Source organism: Myxocyprinus asiaticus, chromosome 8 (assembly GCF_019703515.2).
Source record: "Myxocyprinus asiaticus isolate MX2 ecotype Aquarium Trade chromosome 8, UBuf_Myxa_2, whole genome shotgun sequence".
In the NCBI taxonomy this organism is placed as follows: Eukaryota; Metazoa; Chordata; class Actinopteri; order Cypriniformes; family Catostomidae; genus Myxocyprinus; species Myxocyprinus asiaticus.
In genome coordinates this window covers 52,904-67,877 of record NC_059351.1, presented here as the reverse complement: position 1 = coordinate 67,877, position 14,974 = coordinate 52,904, and the positions used below count along the sequence as shown (strand labels likewise).

General features: G+C 34.2%; 1 protein-coding gene across 1 annotated transcript in view; it reads right to left on the bottom strand.

Annotated features, from left to right (window-relative positions):
• The window catches only part of LOC127445169 (male-specific lethal 3 homolog), a 52,359-nt gene that overhangs the window by 22,897 nt on the left and 14,488 nt on the right, over positions 1 to 14,974 (bottom strand). The window contains exons 5-10 of the mRNA XM_051705039.1: positions 13,156 to 13,250; positions 6,451 to 6,579; positions 5,716 to 5,876; positions 5,432 to 5,590; positions 672 to 982; positions 44 to 153 (exon numbers count right to left, since the gene is read on the bottom strand). Of these exons, the coding sequence (XP_051560999.1) occupies positions 44 to 153; positions 672 to 982; positions 5,432 to 5,590; positions 5,716 to 5,876; positions 6,451 to 6,579; positions 13,156 to 13,250 (965 nt within the window). The remainder of the gene's footprint in view (positions 1 to 43; positions 154 to 671; positions 983 to 5,431; positions 5,591 to 5,715; positions 5,877 to 6,450; positions 6,580 to 13,155; positions 13,251 to 14,974) is intronic.

Below are 14,974 nucleotides of genomic sequence, written 5' to 3'. Positions count from 1 at the left end.
ATTAAGACTCTAGGTCTCAACTATCTTTATGACACGGACTCACCTCATTTAGTTCACTGTTCTTCTGGGTTTCCAGCCATAAGAAAACTCCACCGCAATCCTTACTGGGTGTCGAGGGCAAAGGAGAAGAGGAGCCGCTGTGGACCGGAGTCTCTGAACAAGCGAAAAAGAGACACAATTTCTGTATTTTTAAAAAGATTACTTTAATATTAAAGAGACTTTACAAATAATTGCACTACACATTTTAATTGCCTCCATTTAATTTGGGATTTGTTCTATGAATGTGCTGCAAGTCCAGACAACAAATGCAATCTAGTAGATAAATGATGCTAGTGCAACAGCAATTTTAGTCTGTTTGGATGTTAAACAAAATCACTAAGGTAATGATAAAATGATACCTGAAGATTTTCAAAATACTGTATGTAGCATGCTTTAAAAAACATTGAAAAAAACAAAAAACAAACAAGATATGCAAGCTTAATACTAGCAGTAACTATATTTGAAAAAGCAGGATTCTTGAAGCTTAAGATCGGTCATTACTTAAATCAAGCTAGAACATTTCATCGGCTTTTCAAATGATCAAACAACTGTAAAATTCATGAATGACATATTTCCAAAATTACCATTCCTGTTTTTAAGGAATAAAATAGGGAAAAATGAAAGTCACTTACTCTTCTCCAGGTTGAGGAAGAATTTGGGCAGCGGTGTTGGCACCTCAGTAAGCCTTCGCTTGGGTTGAGGAGAAGCATTGCAGCTGCCTCCACCCCCAGCCTCTGCCAACCGATCCCCTCCGAATGTATTGCGAGTCGAGCGTCGCAGGAACTGTGTGAAGTCAGAATCTGGATTGGCACTGCGACGACGCTTGGGTGTGGTTGCCATGGTGACAGGTATGCTGGAGGTTTCACTCAGAGCTGGTTGGCTGTCTGTGGATTGGGGGGTCGAGGGATTCTGGCCAGGACTGGGTGAACGTTCTCTAAGAGTCCTTTAATTGAGCATTATTAATGAACTTTAGTGTTAATCAATTAAAGACAAAAAATACATATGCAAAAAAAAAAAACAATATGATATATTAACAAAAATTTTAATCAGTCTTGAAGATATTTAAAGGAATAGTTTGCCCAAAATGATCATTCTATCCTCATTAACTCACCCTGATGTCGTCTCAAACTTGTATGACTTTCTTCTGCGGAACACAAACGAAGATATTTTGATGGAAATATGATGTGTGTGGACTCCAGTCTTCTGAAGTGATACGATGGGTTATGAATGAGAAACAGACCACTTGATTTGAAGCTCGATTACACTTCTTCACACTTGACGGATGCGCAGAACACTGTACAGCTCGTGTAAAGCGCTCTGAGCATGCAGCAAGCACATGGAAGTGTAATCGAGCTTCAAATCGTGATTGCACCTTGGATACTGCAGATAACCCATTGTGAAGGAGTTACGCGTGGGTCTGTTCTCATCCAAAACCAATCATTTCGCTTCAAAAGACATAAACCACTAGAATCGTATGGATTACTTTTATGCTGCCTTAATGTACTTTTTAGAGCTTGGAAGTCTTTATATGGATATTTTCAGATCATATCTCCATCAAAATATCATTGTTTCACATAAGAAAGAAAGTCTTGATGATGGCATAATGGTGAGTAAATGTTGAGAGAATTGTCATTTTATTATCTCTACAGTGAACTATTAAAAAAAAGAAAAAATGCTTAAAGCTGCACTACGGAACTTTGGGCTCTCTAGCGACATTTGTTGTTAAAACCTAAAATTACAAGCAACTTGCGGAGGAACATTTTATGTGAGTTTTGAATAGTAAGAGTCATGCAGTGTTATTTTCATGTTGATATTATGTTATTAGTTAAAACATTTATAACCAATATTTTACTAACTTTAAGAAAATCAACACTCTTAATTAGGGATGTGCATGAGTAAACGAGTTATAGAGTACTCATTCTGCACCAGTTACTCGAGTATTAAAAACACTACTCAAATATCGCAAATTCATTTTCCTTTCCGCGTTTGCCTGCCGTGAGCAGCGTTGAATTACACTGTTTTCCCTCTTAATCTCTCACCAAATCTTGCAGTTACAATTGAGTCCACTGGGGGGCACTGTGGATACGTGTGGTGTTGAGGTGTTGGTTGAGAAGATGATATATCATGGCGTCGGTGCAGCCAAGTTATCATATTACAAGGCAATACTTGAAATATGTTGGTTCTTATTGAATTCAACTCTAAACCAACAGAGGAGGATCTGCTTTTATGGTGGAAAAAATGTGAAGCAAACTCAAACCAGTATGTGTGTATGAGCGTGAAATCCTATAACACGCAGAGCGCATTTTATAAAAGCCAACTTTCACCACTTGTTTTCTGAATAATAACATGAAATGATAAAAATGTGATGCCTTTATGTAGATATCTGTGCTTTACCCTCATGCCGTCAGTATTGGTTTCTATGTAAGCTCTGGGTGAGCAATTGTTTTTTACTGTTAGTTGAAAATCTTTTTTGTTTTCCATTTTTATTAATGCATATTGTTCATAAAACATTTTCTCAAAAGAAAAGTATAGTTTGTTGATGCTCTCTTATTTTGAAACCGTTCTTGGTAATGTTTGCGAATAAAACAAAATATAAGATTTAGTACACGTCAAACATGCTTTTTTTAACATGCATTTTAATTTATGAGTAATCGGGTACTTGTTTTTGTGGGTTAGATTACTTGACTATGCCCATTCCTACTCTTAACTGAATATTTTAAGATTATTCAAGGGTTTTATCAACCACACAATACACATTAATGTTTGTATTGTACTACACATCAATTTAAGAGGTGAAACTTGTGAAATGACTGATATTATTAAATTGAAAACACTATATTTTTATTTTACAATCTACAGCCTCAGTGGAGAATGCAAGTAAACTATAAAACTACAATAGTAGGTCTATGCACTGCAAACAACAAGACTAATATAAAAATGCAAAATGAGGATTTAATAATGATGGGGATGAAATATACTTTCTTGAACATTAAAATAATATGGAGGTATATGCCATATAACAATTACAATAATAAATGTTTAAGTGTTAAATAAATGTTTAATGAATGTTTTTTCTTTGGAAGTTATAATAGAGAGACGGTTACGTGCTAAACAAATTAATATGTACATTACTATGCTATGAATGAAACTGGTACATCACAAACAACATTCATGGTGAGCCTCCTACATTGCGAGTAAATTACTCGCATATGCAACTAAACTTTGCTTGGTTATGCAGTGGTTATTAGCCACTGGCTAGTAAATATTCAGATTTTACTAGCCAAATATTGAGTTGTGTAGTGGCAAAGGAGAATTTAAAGGTGCACTCAGTAATCTTTTTCCTCATTTGAAAAGTTTTACTCCTAAAGAAATGAATTGTAATTTTGAAACATGTGTATTTAATCATGAGCACTCACATGAGATGAGGACTCTAGTCATATCAGTAACCTTATAAAAGCTGTTTTATTCTACATGGAGAGGGTCCCCTAATGGGGGCAGCCATGTTAGAATCACATGACCAGCTGAATACTACTCGCTTAATCTCAGTAACCGGCTTGTTATTGGACACTTTCACTCTTGGATTAATCATGGCTGATTGTGAATGGTGAATTTCTACAATGGCATCTGTAACTGAAAACTATTGATTGAATCATGCTGCATCCACACCACTAGATGTCAACGTAAATCCAAGATGACACGAGCAAAAAGTTACTGAGTGTACCGCGATCCTTTTACTGAACAAGAAGCCGGCGATTAGGAAGCTGGATCAGCCTCGTCTTTTACAGCGCGTTGTGTTTCGTGAGCGACACGAGACACAACACGACACTCACTTATAGTGAGTAAAACTATAAGTGAGTAAAAGTGTTGCAAAACTCGAGAGCTTGTACATTTGAATTTGAGAACGTGTACAATAAAAATTTGTCATACACATTATGCACATTATGCAAAGTTTCCTTTTGCTTCATTCAGTGTGTTTTGTATTCAAAGACGAGTCTCAGGCACCACATTTTCATTTCATGTCTCTTTTAAAATCCTTTCTGTTGTTTACAGTCAGTTGGTGATCAAAAAGAAACATTATTTCTAATCATACATTGCACATATAAGGAAAAAAAACATGCAACTTCTCTCTCATTAATGTACACTGCGCTCTTTCAACCATAAACACTTGCTCATGGAGCCACAGGATCTCTTAAAGAGACGGTACCAATTTAGCACTTGTCACACATATTAATGTAAACTCAATGTAAATCGCACAAACATGTAAGGAAATTTAGTAAGTATAATAAATGTGTAAAGACATTTATACATTATGAAATATTATAAATTCAGAACTTCACTGTAAATATAAAAGAATTTAACAAATAGGCTGATGCTGCATCTACGCAGGGGTTTGATGAAAAAAAAATTCCCCATAGTAGTTTTGATATAGTTGCACTTAAATTATTATTTTTTATAATATAATTATTAAACAATTGTTATGTGTGTAATTCTATTTTTATTATTATGTCGGTTCGTTTAATATCTTTTTCCGTTGCATTACGCTTGGCAAAAACAAACATTTACTAGCCAATAGCCAATATTCTTTCTCCAACATGTCCGTAGAGGGTTGTGGGGATCTACCTTGTACCAATATTGTCTTATAGATGCAATTTTACATTTTCCACTCTGTTTAAACAGACTATCTGCTAAAAGGGCAGTGGAAAGAGATAAAACGACTTGAGCACTTCTGTGACTGGGGTAAAAAAGAAAACAGCAGCACACACACACACTTAGAAAAACACACTAAAAGAATCTCGAAACTGCAGCAATGTTGTAAAATACTCAGAAGTCATGAATATTAGACATGTTACAGTAACAACAGGAAAAAAAATCCCGAAACGTATAAACACATCGCGAGCGTTTAACACGAGCAATGTTCGATTCATTAAAGCATGACAACCAATATAAGCTTCAACAACACTACATGATAACATATTCAAGCATTATAGCAGGTAAACAACTTCACCAAACAGTTTATAAGTTCAAAATCCATTAGGAGAATGATTTCATTCTGCCGCTGTCCTGAAACTGTAATCTGACTGAACAGTTGTAGCACTTGCTTCACGACACAGCCGCACCTTCTTTCTGAGTGTACAGACATGACAAACACACATGGACGAATGACGTCTACCAGCGATTTTGCGCAGCTCTAAAAATGTTTTATTATTTTGGGCTTCCCGTAGTGAACCAGGGGTTTAAAGGACAACGTTTTGAACACGGATGTTTTATGTACTCACCAAAAAATGAAAACTTTGGAAAACTGACCAAACAAATCTCACATAGTGCAGCTTTAAAATAAACATTCAATTTTCAATTTAATGTTTAGAAATTCCAAACCCAACTGATGTCTTACCTACTGGAGCAAACTGCATTGTCAGTGATTGGCAGGAAGAACTTGGAGGAGCTGACTTTCTTAAATTGAGCTTGTTCGTTTGGGTACAGGAGGATCAGCGGAAGGGTGAAATCAAATATGATCCTCAAACCATCCACCATCTCTTTACAGAGCTCTTCACTTTTGTTGGAAAACAAAGAAAGCCCTCTCAGCATCAAGATCAGAGTATATAAGAAATGTATGGCAAATTCCAAGTATACTTGTTTCTGATCACATAAAACATGATGACTTAAGCTGCAACATACTTCTTCTCAGGTGGCACATAATGTGGACTCATACTGGTCTGTGTGGAGCTCTGAGGGTGCCGGTAGCGCTCATTAGCTGAGAAAGCTGCATTGATAGTGAAGTGCTTCACATAGGATTCCAGAATATTTACTATATTCATCTGGCATGGAAGCTTCACCAGCTGATGGCAACAGAACATATTGAAAAAGCCATTTTGGTTAGATACGGTTCCCTTCACAAAAAGCTTTTTGTTTTGCATTTTTAAGAAAGTTCAACAAGATATTATATTATTATCATAACTTGAGTGAAAAGTTTAATTGAAAAACCGAGCTGAGCAGACACTGAAGCTGACATGAACTCCACAAGGTTCTGCAAAACGTGATCATCCATGTTGTTCAATAAAAGTGATTTGATTTGAACATTCTGTGGTTTCCAATTGAAGCAATGAAATCAGACCCTCCATACAAAGAGTTAACATGGTCATTTTACAAACTTGCTTATTTGACAAGTGACCTAGAAATAGCACAGAATCCCAGATTTTCAATGTGGTTTCAGATTTTCAATGTGGTTTCAGACTTTTGGGCCCCACTGTGTATTGCTACCAAACAATCAAATGACTGAAGAACTATGAAGATACAGGAGGAGCAAGAGGGATGCTGTGATGCTTCTACTTCTGTCATCTTAATTTACAATTAAAGACAGCATTAGATCAATCTTTAAACAAAAGGACAAGAATGAAATGAAGCATTCAGTACCTTTTTTCTTTTGTTAATGTAGTAACAGTCGTTCTCCAGCTTCTTCTTGAGAACATCAGGGATGTCAATGTTTATAGTGATGATCTTATCTTCAATCTCTCTTTTGGCATTAGCTTCCTGCTCTTCCCTCTTTGGAAAAACACAGAATTAAGGGTATTTTTCAGAGAATATTTGTCATTTCTTCTTCCAAGTCATGCTGAGCATACCAGTAAGGAGTGTTTCTGCTGGCCCAGTTGCATCAGTAGGTCAGATTTTATCTTGCCCTGCCAATATATGCACTGTCCCAAGCCAAAAATAAATAATAATATATATATATATATTTTTTTTGCTATGTATTTTTATATGCAAGGGAAACTATTTTTATTTATTTTTATTAAAGTTATGTTTTCTTAACGTTATTTTCACTACCTTTTAATTTGTAACAATAGCTGGAAATTACATCGCTATAATGACAGCTATACCCATAAACACTCTTGCTGAAAAATGATGGCATTTAGGGCTGCAACTAATGGTTATTTTGACAATCGATTAATCTAAAGATTATTAGAATGGTTATTCAACTATTTGGTCGATTATTACACCGATTAATCAGTTTCTTAACCGATTATTCAGCTTGTGCCCCGACTTAAACGTGTTTACTAACAATAAAGAGGACAAAATCATCTTTTAAAAATACCTCTAAATGACATTCACTGAATTAAAGGGAAAAAATACTTTAATTCAGTAAAGAAATTCACTGCAAAAAAACCTCATCAAGTGTTTTTGTCTTGTTTTACATTTAAAATTGTCTAAAAATCCTTAAAACAAGAAACATTTATTTGAAGTAACTTATGAGATATTAAAACGTGCTTTAAAAGAATATATCTTAAATAGAAGTGTATTTTGCATATAAGTGCGAGTGCAGTAAAGACAAAATATACTTATATTCAAGATCTATTCTCTAAAAGCAAGTCTAAATATCTGATATGCTGCTTCTCATGTGAATGCATCTTTTTTTAAAGGATTTTTAGATATTTTAAAATATTTGTATTTTTAATATTATATTCAACATTCGCAGATAATATTTCTTTCTTCTGCAGTATAGCTGCTAAAGTAAATGTACGTTGTTTTAAAGGAGTTTTAGATATTTATATTGGAAAACAAGCCAAAACAAAAACAAATCAAAAATGTATTTTGTTGCCGTGTATAATTGGGCGAAGACTCTCACCTTTCTGTTCACTTCAATCCATCTTTAACTCACAAAAAAACAAACTCTCTCTTATTAATAACGCAGTGTATTGACAATTTTCTTCACGATAAGAAACACACAGTAACACACACACTACCGGTCAAAAGTTTTGAAACACTTACTCATTCTTTATTATAATTATTATTTTTTTTTTTTTACATTTTAGAATAATAGTAAAGTCATCAAAACTATGGAATAACATCAATAGAACTATGGGAATTATGTTGTGACTAAACAAAATCCAAAATAAATCAAAACTGTTATATTTGAGCATCTTCAAAGTAGTCACCCTTTGTCTAGAATTTGCAGACATGTACTCTTGACATTTTCTCAACCAACTTCTTGAGGTATCACCCTGGGATGCTTTTTAAACAGTATTGAAGGAGTTCCCATCTATGTTGGGCACTTATTGGCTGCTTTTCTTTATTATTTGGTCCAAGTCATGCATTTCAAAAACTTTTTTTTATTTTTATTACATTTTAGTTTTATAATGAAATAAATTAATATGGTGGCACAATTATATTTTTGTCTACAAAACTAATTTCAAACATTTAATCATACGCCTTCAGATCAAAAGATTTTTAAGATCATGAGAAACATTTCAGTCAAGTCAAACTTTTGACCGGTAGTGTATATTATGATTCAATAAGTCTCGAGTCATCATGTTATAATCTAGCTGCATTAAGCGTGTGCGCTCGAGGGATGAGCATCCCGTGACAGAGTGTGCATCAGCCGGTGCAGTTTCAATCTCTCCCCCTTAGATCGGGACATTCACACAACTCATAGAAGAGGCACTGACCGCACAGAGAAATGACCATTTCAGAGTTTGTAGTTATTTACATGATCTGCTTCTGTATTATTTGAACTTTAATAAGATGTAACACATTAAATATAACCGCATTAAAAATGTAACGCATTAAATATAACCATATTAAAGCTGTAACGCATTAAATATAACCGCATTAAAGCTGTAACGCATTAAATATAACCGCATTAAAGGTGTTACGCATTAAATATAACCGCATTAAAGATGTAACGCATTAAAGGTGTTACGCATTAAATATAACCGCATTAAAGATGTAACGCATTAAATATAACCACATTAAAGATGTTACGCATTAAATATAACCGCATTAAAGATGTTACGCATTAAATATAACCGCATTAAAGATGTTACGCATTAAATATAACCGCATTAAAGATGTTACGCATTAAATATAACCGCATTAAAGTTACGCATTAAATATAACCGCATTAAAGAAGTTACGCATTAAATATAACCGCATTAAAGTTATGCATTAAATATAACCGCATTTAAGATGTTACGCATTAAATATAACCGCATTTAAGATGTTACGCATTAAATATAACCGCATTAAAGATGTTACGCATTAAAGATGTAACGCATTAAAGATGTAATGCATTAAAGATAACCGCATTAAAGATGTTACAGATTAAACATAACCGCATTAAAGATGTAACACATTAAACATAACCGCATTAAAGATGTAACACATTAAACATATCCGCATTAAAGATGTAACGCATTAAAGATGTAACGCATTAAACATAACCGCATTAAAGATGTAATGCATTAAAGATAACCGCATTAAAGATGTTACGCATTAAATATAACCGCATTAAAGAAGTTACGCATTAAATATAACCGCATTAAAGTTATGCATGAAATATAACCGCATTTAAGATGTTACGCATTAAATATAACCGCATTTAAGATGTTACGCATTAAATATAACCGCATTAAAGATGTTACGCATTAAAGATGTAACGCATTAAAGATAACCGCATTAAAGATGTTTCGGATTAAACATAACCGCATTAAAGATGTAACACATTAAACATAACCGCATTAAAGATGTAACACAATAAACATATCCGCATTAAAGATGTAACGCATTAAAGATGTAACGCATTAAACATAACCGCATTAAAGATGTAATGCATTAAAGATAACCGCATTAAAGATGTTACGCATTAAATATAACCGCATTAAAGATGTTACACATTAAACATAACCGCATTAAAGATGTTACGCATTAAACATAACCGCATTAAAGATGTTACGCATTAAACATAACCGCATTAAAGATGTAACGCATTAAAGATAACCGCATTAAAGATGTAATGCATTAAAGATGTAACGCATTAAAGATAACCGCATTAAAGATGTTACGCATTAAATATAACCGCATTAAAGATGTTACGCATTAAACATAACCGCATTAAAGATGTAACGCATTAAAGATAACCGCATTAAAGATGTAATGCATTAAAGATAACCGCATTAAAGATGTAATGCATTAAAGATGTAACGCATTAAAGATAACCGCATTAAAGATGTAACGCATTAAATATAACCGCATTAAAGATGTAACGCATTAAAGATAACCGCATTAAAGATGTAACGCTGGGGTGTTTCCTTTAAAGAGCTCCGGCTCCACTTATTCCACAACGAGAGTGCTTCCGTATTTACTTAGTTTAGTTTCTCAAGCTGCGAGGATGCCAAGAATCGCCTGATTGCATGGGAAGGAGCCATTTAAGACATGTAAAAACGGTAAACGGTATGAACAACACAGACAATAAACAATTTATATTAACGATAACTAATGGTCAACAAAACATATGTGCTGCCAACGCACCCCCTCCCTCCATGAGAACACACGCTCCCACGGGTGTTTTTAGTGATAGCTCTGGGAATGTGTGTTCTCATGAGGGTATCTGTGGTACCTGGACTAATGTGTGTCGTGCACCAAGGTTATTATTAAATTATCATTAAAAATGGTTACCAAAAAACTATAAACGTGCACTATATTATCAACAAAAACTAAATGGAATCATTGAGAAAATGGCTTTAGCTGTTTTATTTTTAATAACTGTTGGATGATCTGATTTAAATAATCTCTCAAGTCTGTTTTTCATATCCCATAAGGGGGATATATAGATAATAATGACAAATACCATTTAATTTACGCAGTTAGGATACGGTAAATTTCATGAATTACTTACAATAATCAGGGTTCTACAGTGTGAGAATTTTACTCACATTTACTAGTGAAAGTTACTGCTTGCAAATGTGGAAATAATTTGGGCACACGGCATGAGTGACAGCTGATCTAACGCCCAAATTTATGAACTTATTATTGCAGCCTACCATCAGAATAAAAACTCCCTAATGCATTTTCCCTCATATACCAAATACTTTGAAATGAGGTGCATTAGTTATTTATATAGTTATTATTTAGCTCAGTTTTTTGCACTCTCACATGGCTGTGAGCGCTGTCCTCTCCCTCCCTCTCTTTCTTTCATGTGCACGCAGAGATCGAGGGAGAGATATACCATGTGAAGATGGTTTAAGTAGAGTTTCTTGCTTGTTTTTTTATGCGTCAAAATGACGGACAGCGTTTTGAATAATGACGGATTAATCTCACGGTCACACACAAGATTCTAAGAATAGCCAGTCAAATAAAATTGTGTAAATCCATAAAAAGCGTGATAACAGTAAACAGCATGCCAGCGTCCTCGTCTAACTCAACGTAATAAGCAAAATCTTAAACATAATAATAATAAAAAACATAAAATGTCACTCTACCAATAATAGCCTGTCTGCACAACAGCGTGAGGATGATGCGCACCAAATTTATTCTGCTTCTATTGCAGGTGTGCTGGCTGTCGCGTGGACAAGTGCTTGTGGGTTTCTTTTTCTTGGATCTTCTATTGTCGTGAAAATTCAATAACATCATAACCACGCACTGCAAGACTGTAAAAACCTCTTAAACGGCATACCTTGTTGATGCTTTATAACGATACCATCAAGCTGCTGCATGGCTCTGCATCAATGTGTAATAGACCAGTACAAATGTCAACCGCTAGAAATGTATCAAGTATCATGTATATCGCGGTTATGCTAAATCCGTGGCAATGCACGTTCCCAAAAATCATTGTATTATAATCATAATTTTGCATTTCTCACAGCCATCCATGATATCTCCTCGCGAGTTGTGTTTGCTCGTGTGCGCACGAGGAGAGAGCACGCATCCATGGCGGTCATATACTATATGTGTACACTTAGATATAAGTAAGGGGGCTTCAAGGTAAAAAGGTTGGGAACCACGGGTCTGATGCAGATTTTCATAGAAAAACTATTTTTTTTAAAACAGCATAAACAGACATAGAACTGCTTCATTGTGGCAGTTTGTCATAAAATATATTAACATTTAACTTTCATGAATAACTAATTAAGCATTACTGCATTATAAAACGCTTAATAGACAGTTAAACCTGAAAATACATTAATGTAGTTATGAATGTTTGATTTGATAGATTTAAATGTTGATGAACTAGCCACTAATCTGTTAATAATTAGTCATAACTTCAGTATATGTTTGTTAATGGCAAATGGAAGTATAAAGTGTCATCAATTTATTATTAGTTTATTAGTGGCTTAAGGAGATCCGTCAGCACTGATGTAGTTTGGTGCTGCTTGTAAGGTTCATTTAAAAAATGATAATTTGAAAAAGTTTGATCAGGTGTCCTTTAAGTATCAAGAATCTTTTGTTAATGAATTCTGTGCCCAAAAGACAGGAATCAATTCGGGCACTGGATGTCAGAGTCAGAGCTAAACGTATGGCGGCAATGGCACATTATAACATTTCATTTACGTCAGCAAGCGCTGCAGTACGCTGTTGTTGTGAATTTGACAAATAACTTTGATCAAATGTAATCACAAGCAGATGGCAGATAATATTGATAAAACTTTACAATCAGGTCCTGATTACAGAATTAAATGCATTAGATGTCATGAATGAACAAAGAACAAAGGGTTAGGGTTAGCCGTTAGTGTTGTTCATTGTTAGTTCATGCTAACTAATGTAGTTGTAATATATCAAATAACATTGTCAAATTAAAACTATTTATGCACCCTTAAAACTAACTACAACAAAACTGAAATAAAAAGTAAATGACATTTTCAAAGATATAATAACCCTGCTGTACAGTTATTTCCTTCTTTCTAATATATTAACAATTTCTTTGTGTAAATAAATTACTGAAATTGGATGACTAAACAGAAACTGCTATCTACCATTTAAAACATACAATCTTATTTTCCTTAAGTAAATACAGTGCTGAATAAAATGCAGTTTTTTGCAACTTTGTGTGTTTTTTACTATATTAAATTATGTAATATATCGGCATTATAATCAGACACCCTGCTCTCTGGATATCAGAATTGGCCATTAAAAAAAGTGACCACTACATTATAATACAACAGCAATAAATGAAAGACAGTGCCAACACCACTGGCCTGACAGAGCAAGTGAACGTTCTGCCAACTGGTCAGACTTAAAAATGCAGAGTTAGGCCCAGTTTTGTAGATTCGTGAGACTTGATTCAACACCAGTTACTTGAATTTTTAAACCAGTCTATATGATCATGCTCAAAGATGGTGCATCTCTTACCATTTTGTCCAAATCCTCAGAAAAGTCACTCTCACTTTTTAAAGACTCTGGGTCTGAATTGTCTTCGTCACAATCATCAGATGATGAAATCAGAGCTGTGGAAAATATCAAAAGGCCATAGGGTGAAAATGCAACAAAGAGTTCATCAGAATCATTCTCCTGCATGCAGGGGTCTATCCCATGAAATCTGTTAATACGGGTAACCAGGTTAGTTTTAAGATTAGTTTTTGGTACCATGAAGGTGGGTTGCTTAAGCATTGCTTTGGAGCAGGTTTTGTTCTGGGTAACAATGTGAGTAAAGTGACATCTGTGATGCATTAAAGTCTCTCCTCCTGTACATCTTGCTCAAATTCTTTCTGTGAAATGTAGTTTAAATTGAAGAAATCCACAAAACTGGCTTTTAATATAGATTTTCAGCAAATGGAGTCTTGTATTTTAAAGAAACTTAAAATTCACAAGATGGCTATATCAAAGGAGTGAATGCCACCCAAACCCCTTCTTTCATGAACTAGCTAGAAGAGATGCTAAAAACACATAGTACCAAGTTCAATAAACGCACATTGGTACACCAAATATATCTTTATTGTTTGTCAAGTTGTTGATTATTGTTTCTCAAGCTTTTATATTTCAAATATATATTTTAAGCTTTTAAAATTAATATGGCAGGCAGAATGTTCTTCTTGTGGACCTATCTGGGGTGTAAAAATTATCCAGGAATTTTAATGCATCGATTAAAAAAACAAATCTATTATTAGTACTATATTAATACCCAAGGTGATACAGACACGGACTCAGATTACATGAGCGCTGGCAACAGAGGAGGAACATGCAAGATTTAAGGTAAAAAAGCACACTTAATTTAAGAAAGTTCATGCTGCCGAGTTTGGCTTTCTATGTCAATAAAACTGTTTGTGTCCATTTGACCAAAGTTCATTAAGTTAATTGTTGTTACTTTCTCCCCTGATTAAGATATATTAGGTTTATATTACTTTTAAATTTCCATAAAATGTGTTATTTCTCCATTAAATAGTTTAACAACAAATTGAACTCAGTCTAAATAAATGTAACTGATGGGCAGATATTTCCTCGCATGAAATCACTCGTTCACTCATTTGTTTTACAGTAAATGCCACATTGTGCGCTAGGGTTGCTCCAAACCAAAGTTCTGGCTTCAGTCCGATACCAGCCCTGGTACCTCAGTATCGATACGAACTCGATACTTAGACAACAAATAAAAAAACTTCAGATTTTTGATGAAATTACACAGAAAATTACTTGTCTAAAAGAACTGCATAAAATGTTTTAATTAGATGTTATAATCAAATTGTGTTTAATCAAATACATACTGTACAGCTTTAATCAAATGAAAATATAATACTTTTCAATTATATATATTTTTTTTTTTTGGTATTGCAATATTTTGTTAGTACAGCGCAACCCTATTGTGCACTATAATATCCAAGGAATGGGGGCGATTTCAGACTGTTCTGAAGGGAACTAACAAGTTAAAAGTTAAATGCTGATTGATTAAGTGACCTCTGATTGGTCAGTGACACGTGATTTCTGTGAAAATATAAGCATTTTTATCTTGTGCAGTGTATGTCGTAAACAGTCCTATATAATAATGTGGAAAAATTCTTGTGAACGAGCTTGACGAGCGCTGCCGTCTTTCTCTCTGAAAATAAATAAATAGTTAAATGCTTAGTTTAACTGGCACCAGCTCACTGATGGTCCATTTGGGAGTGTCTTTTATATGTAATATTTATATCAAAAACTTGACATATAATCATAAACTAGGTATCATATGAAAGCTTCAATA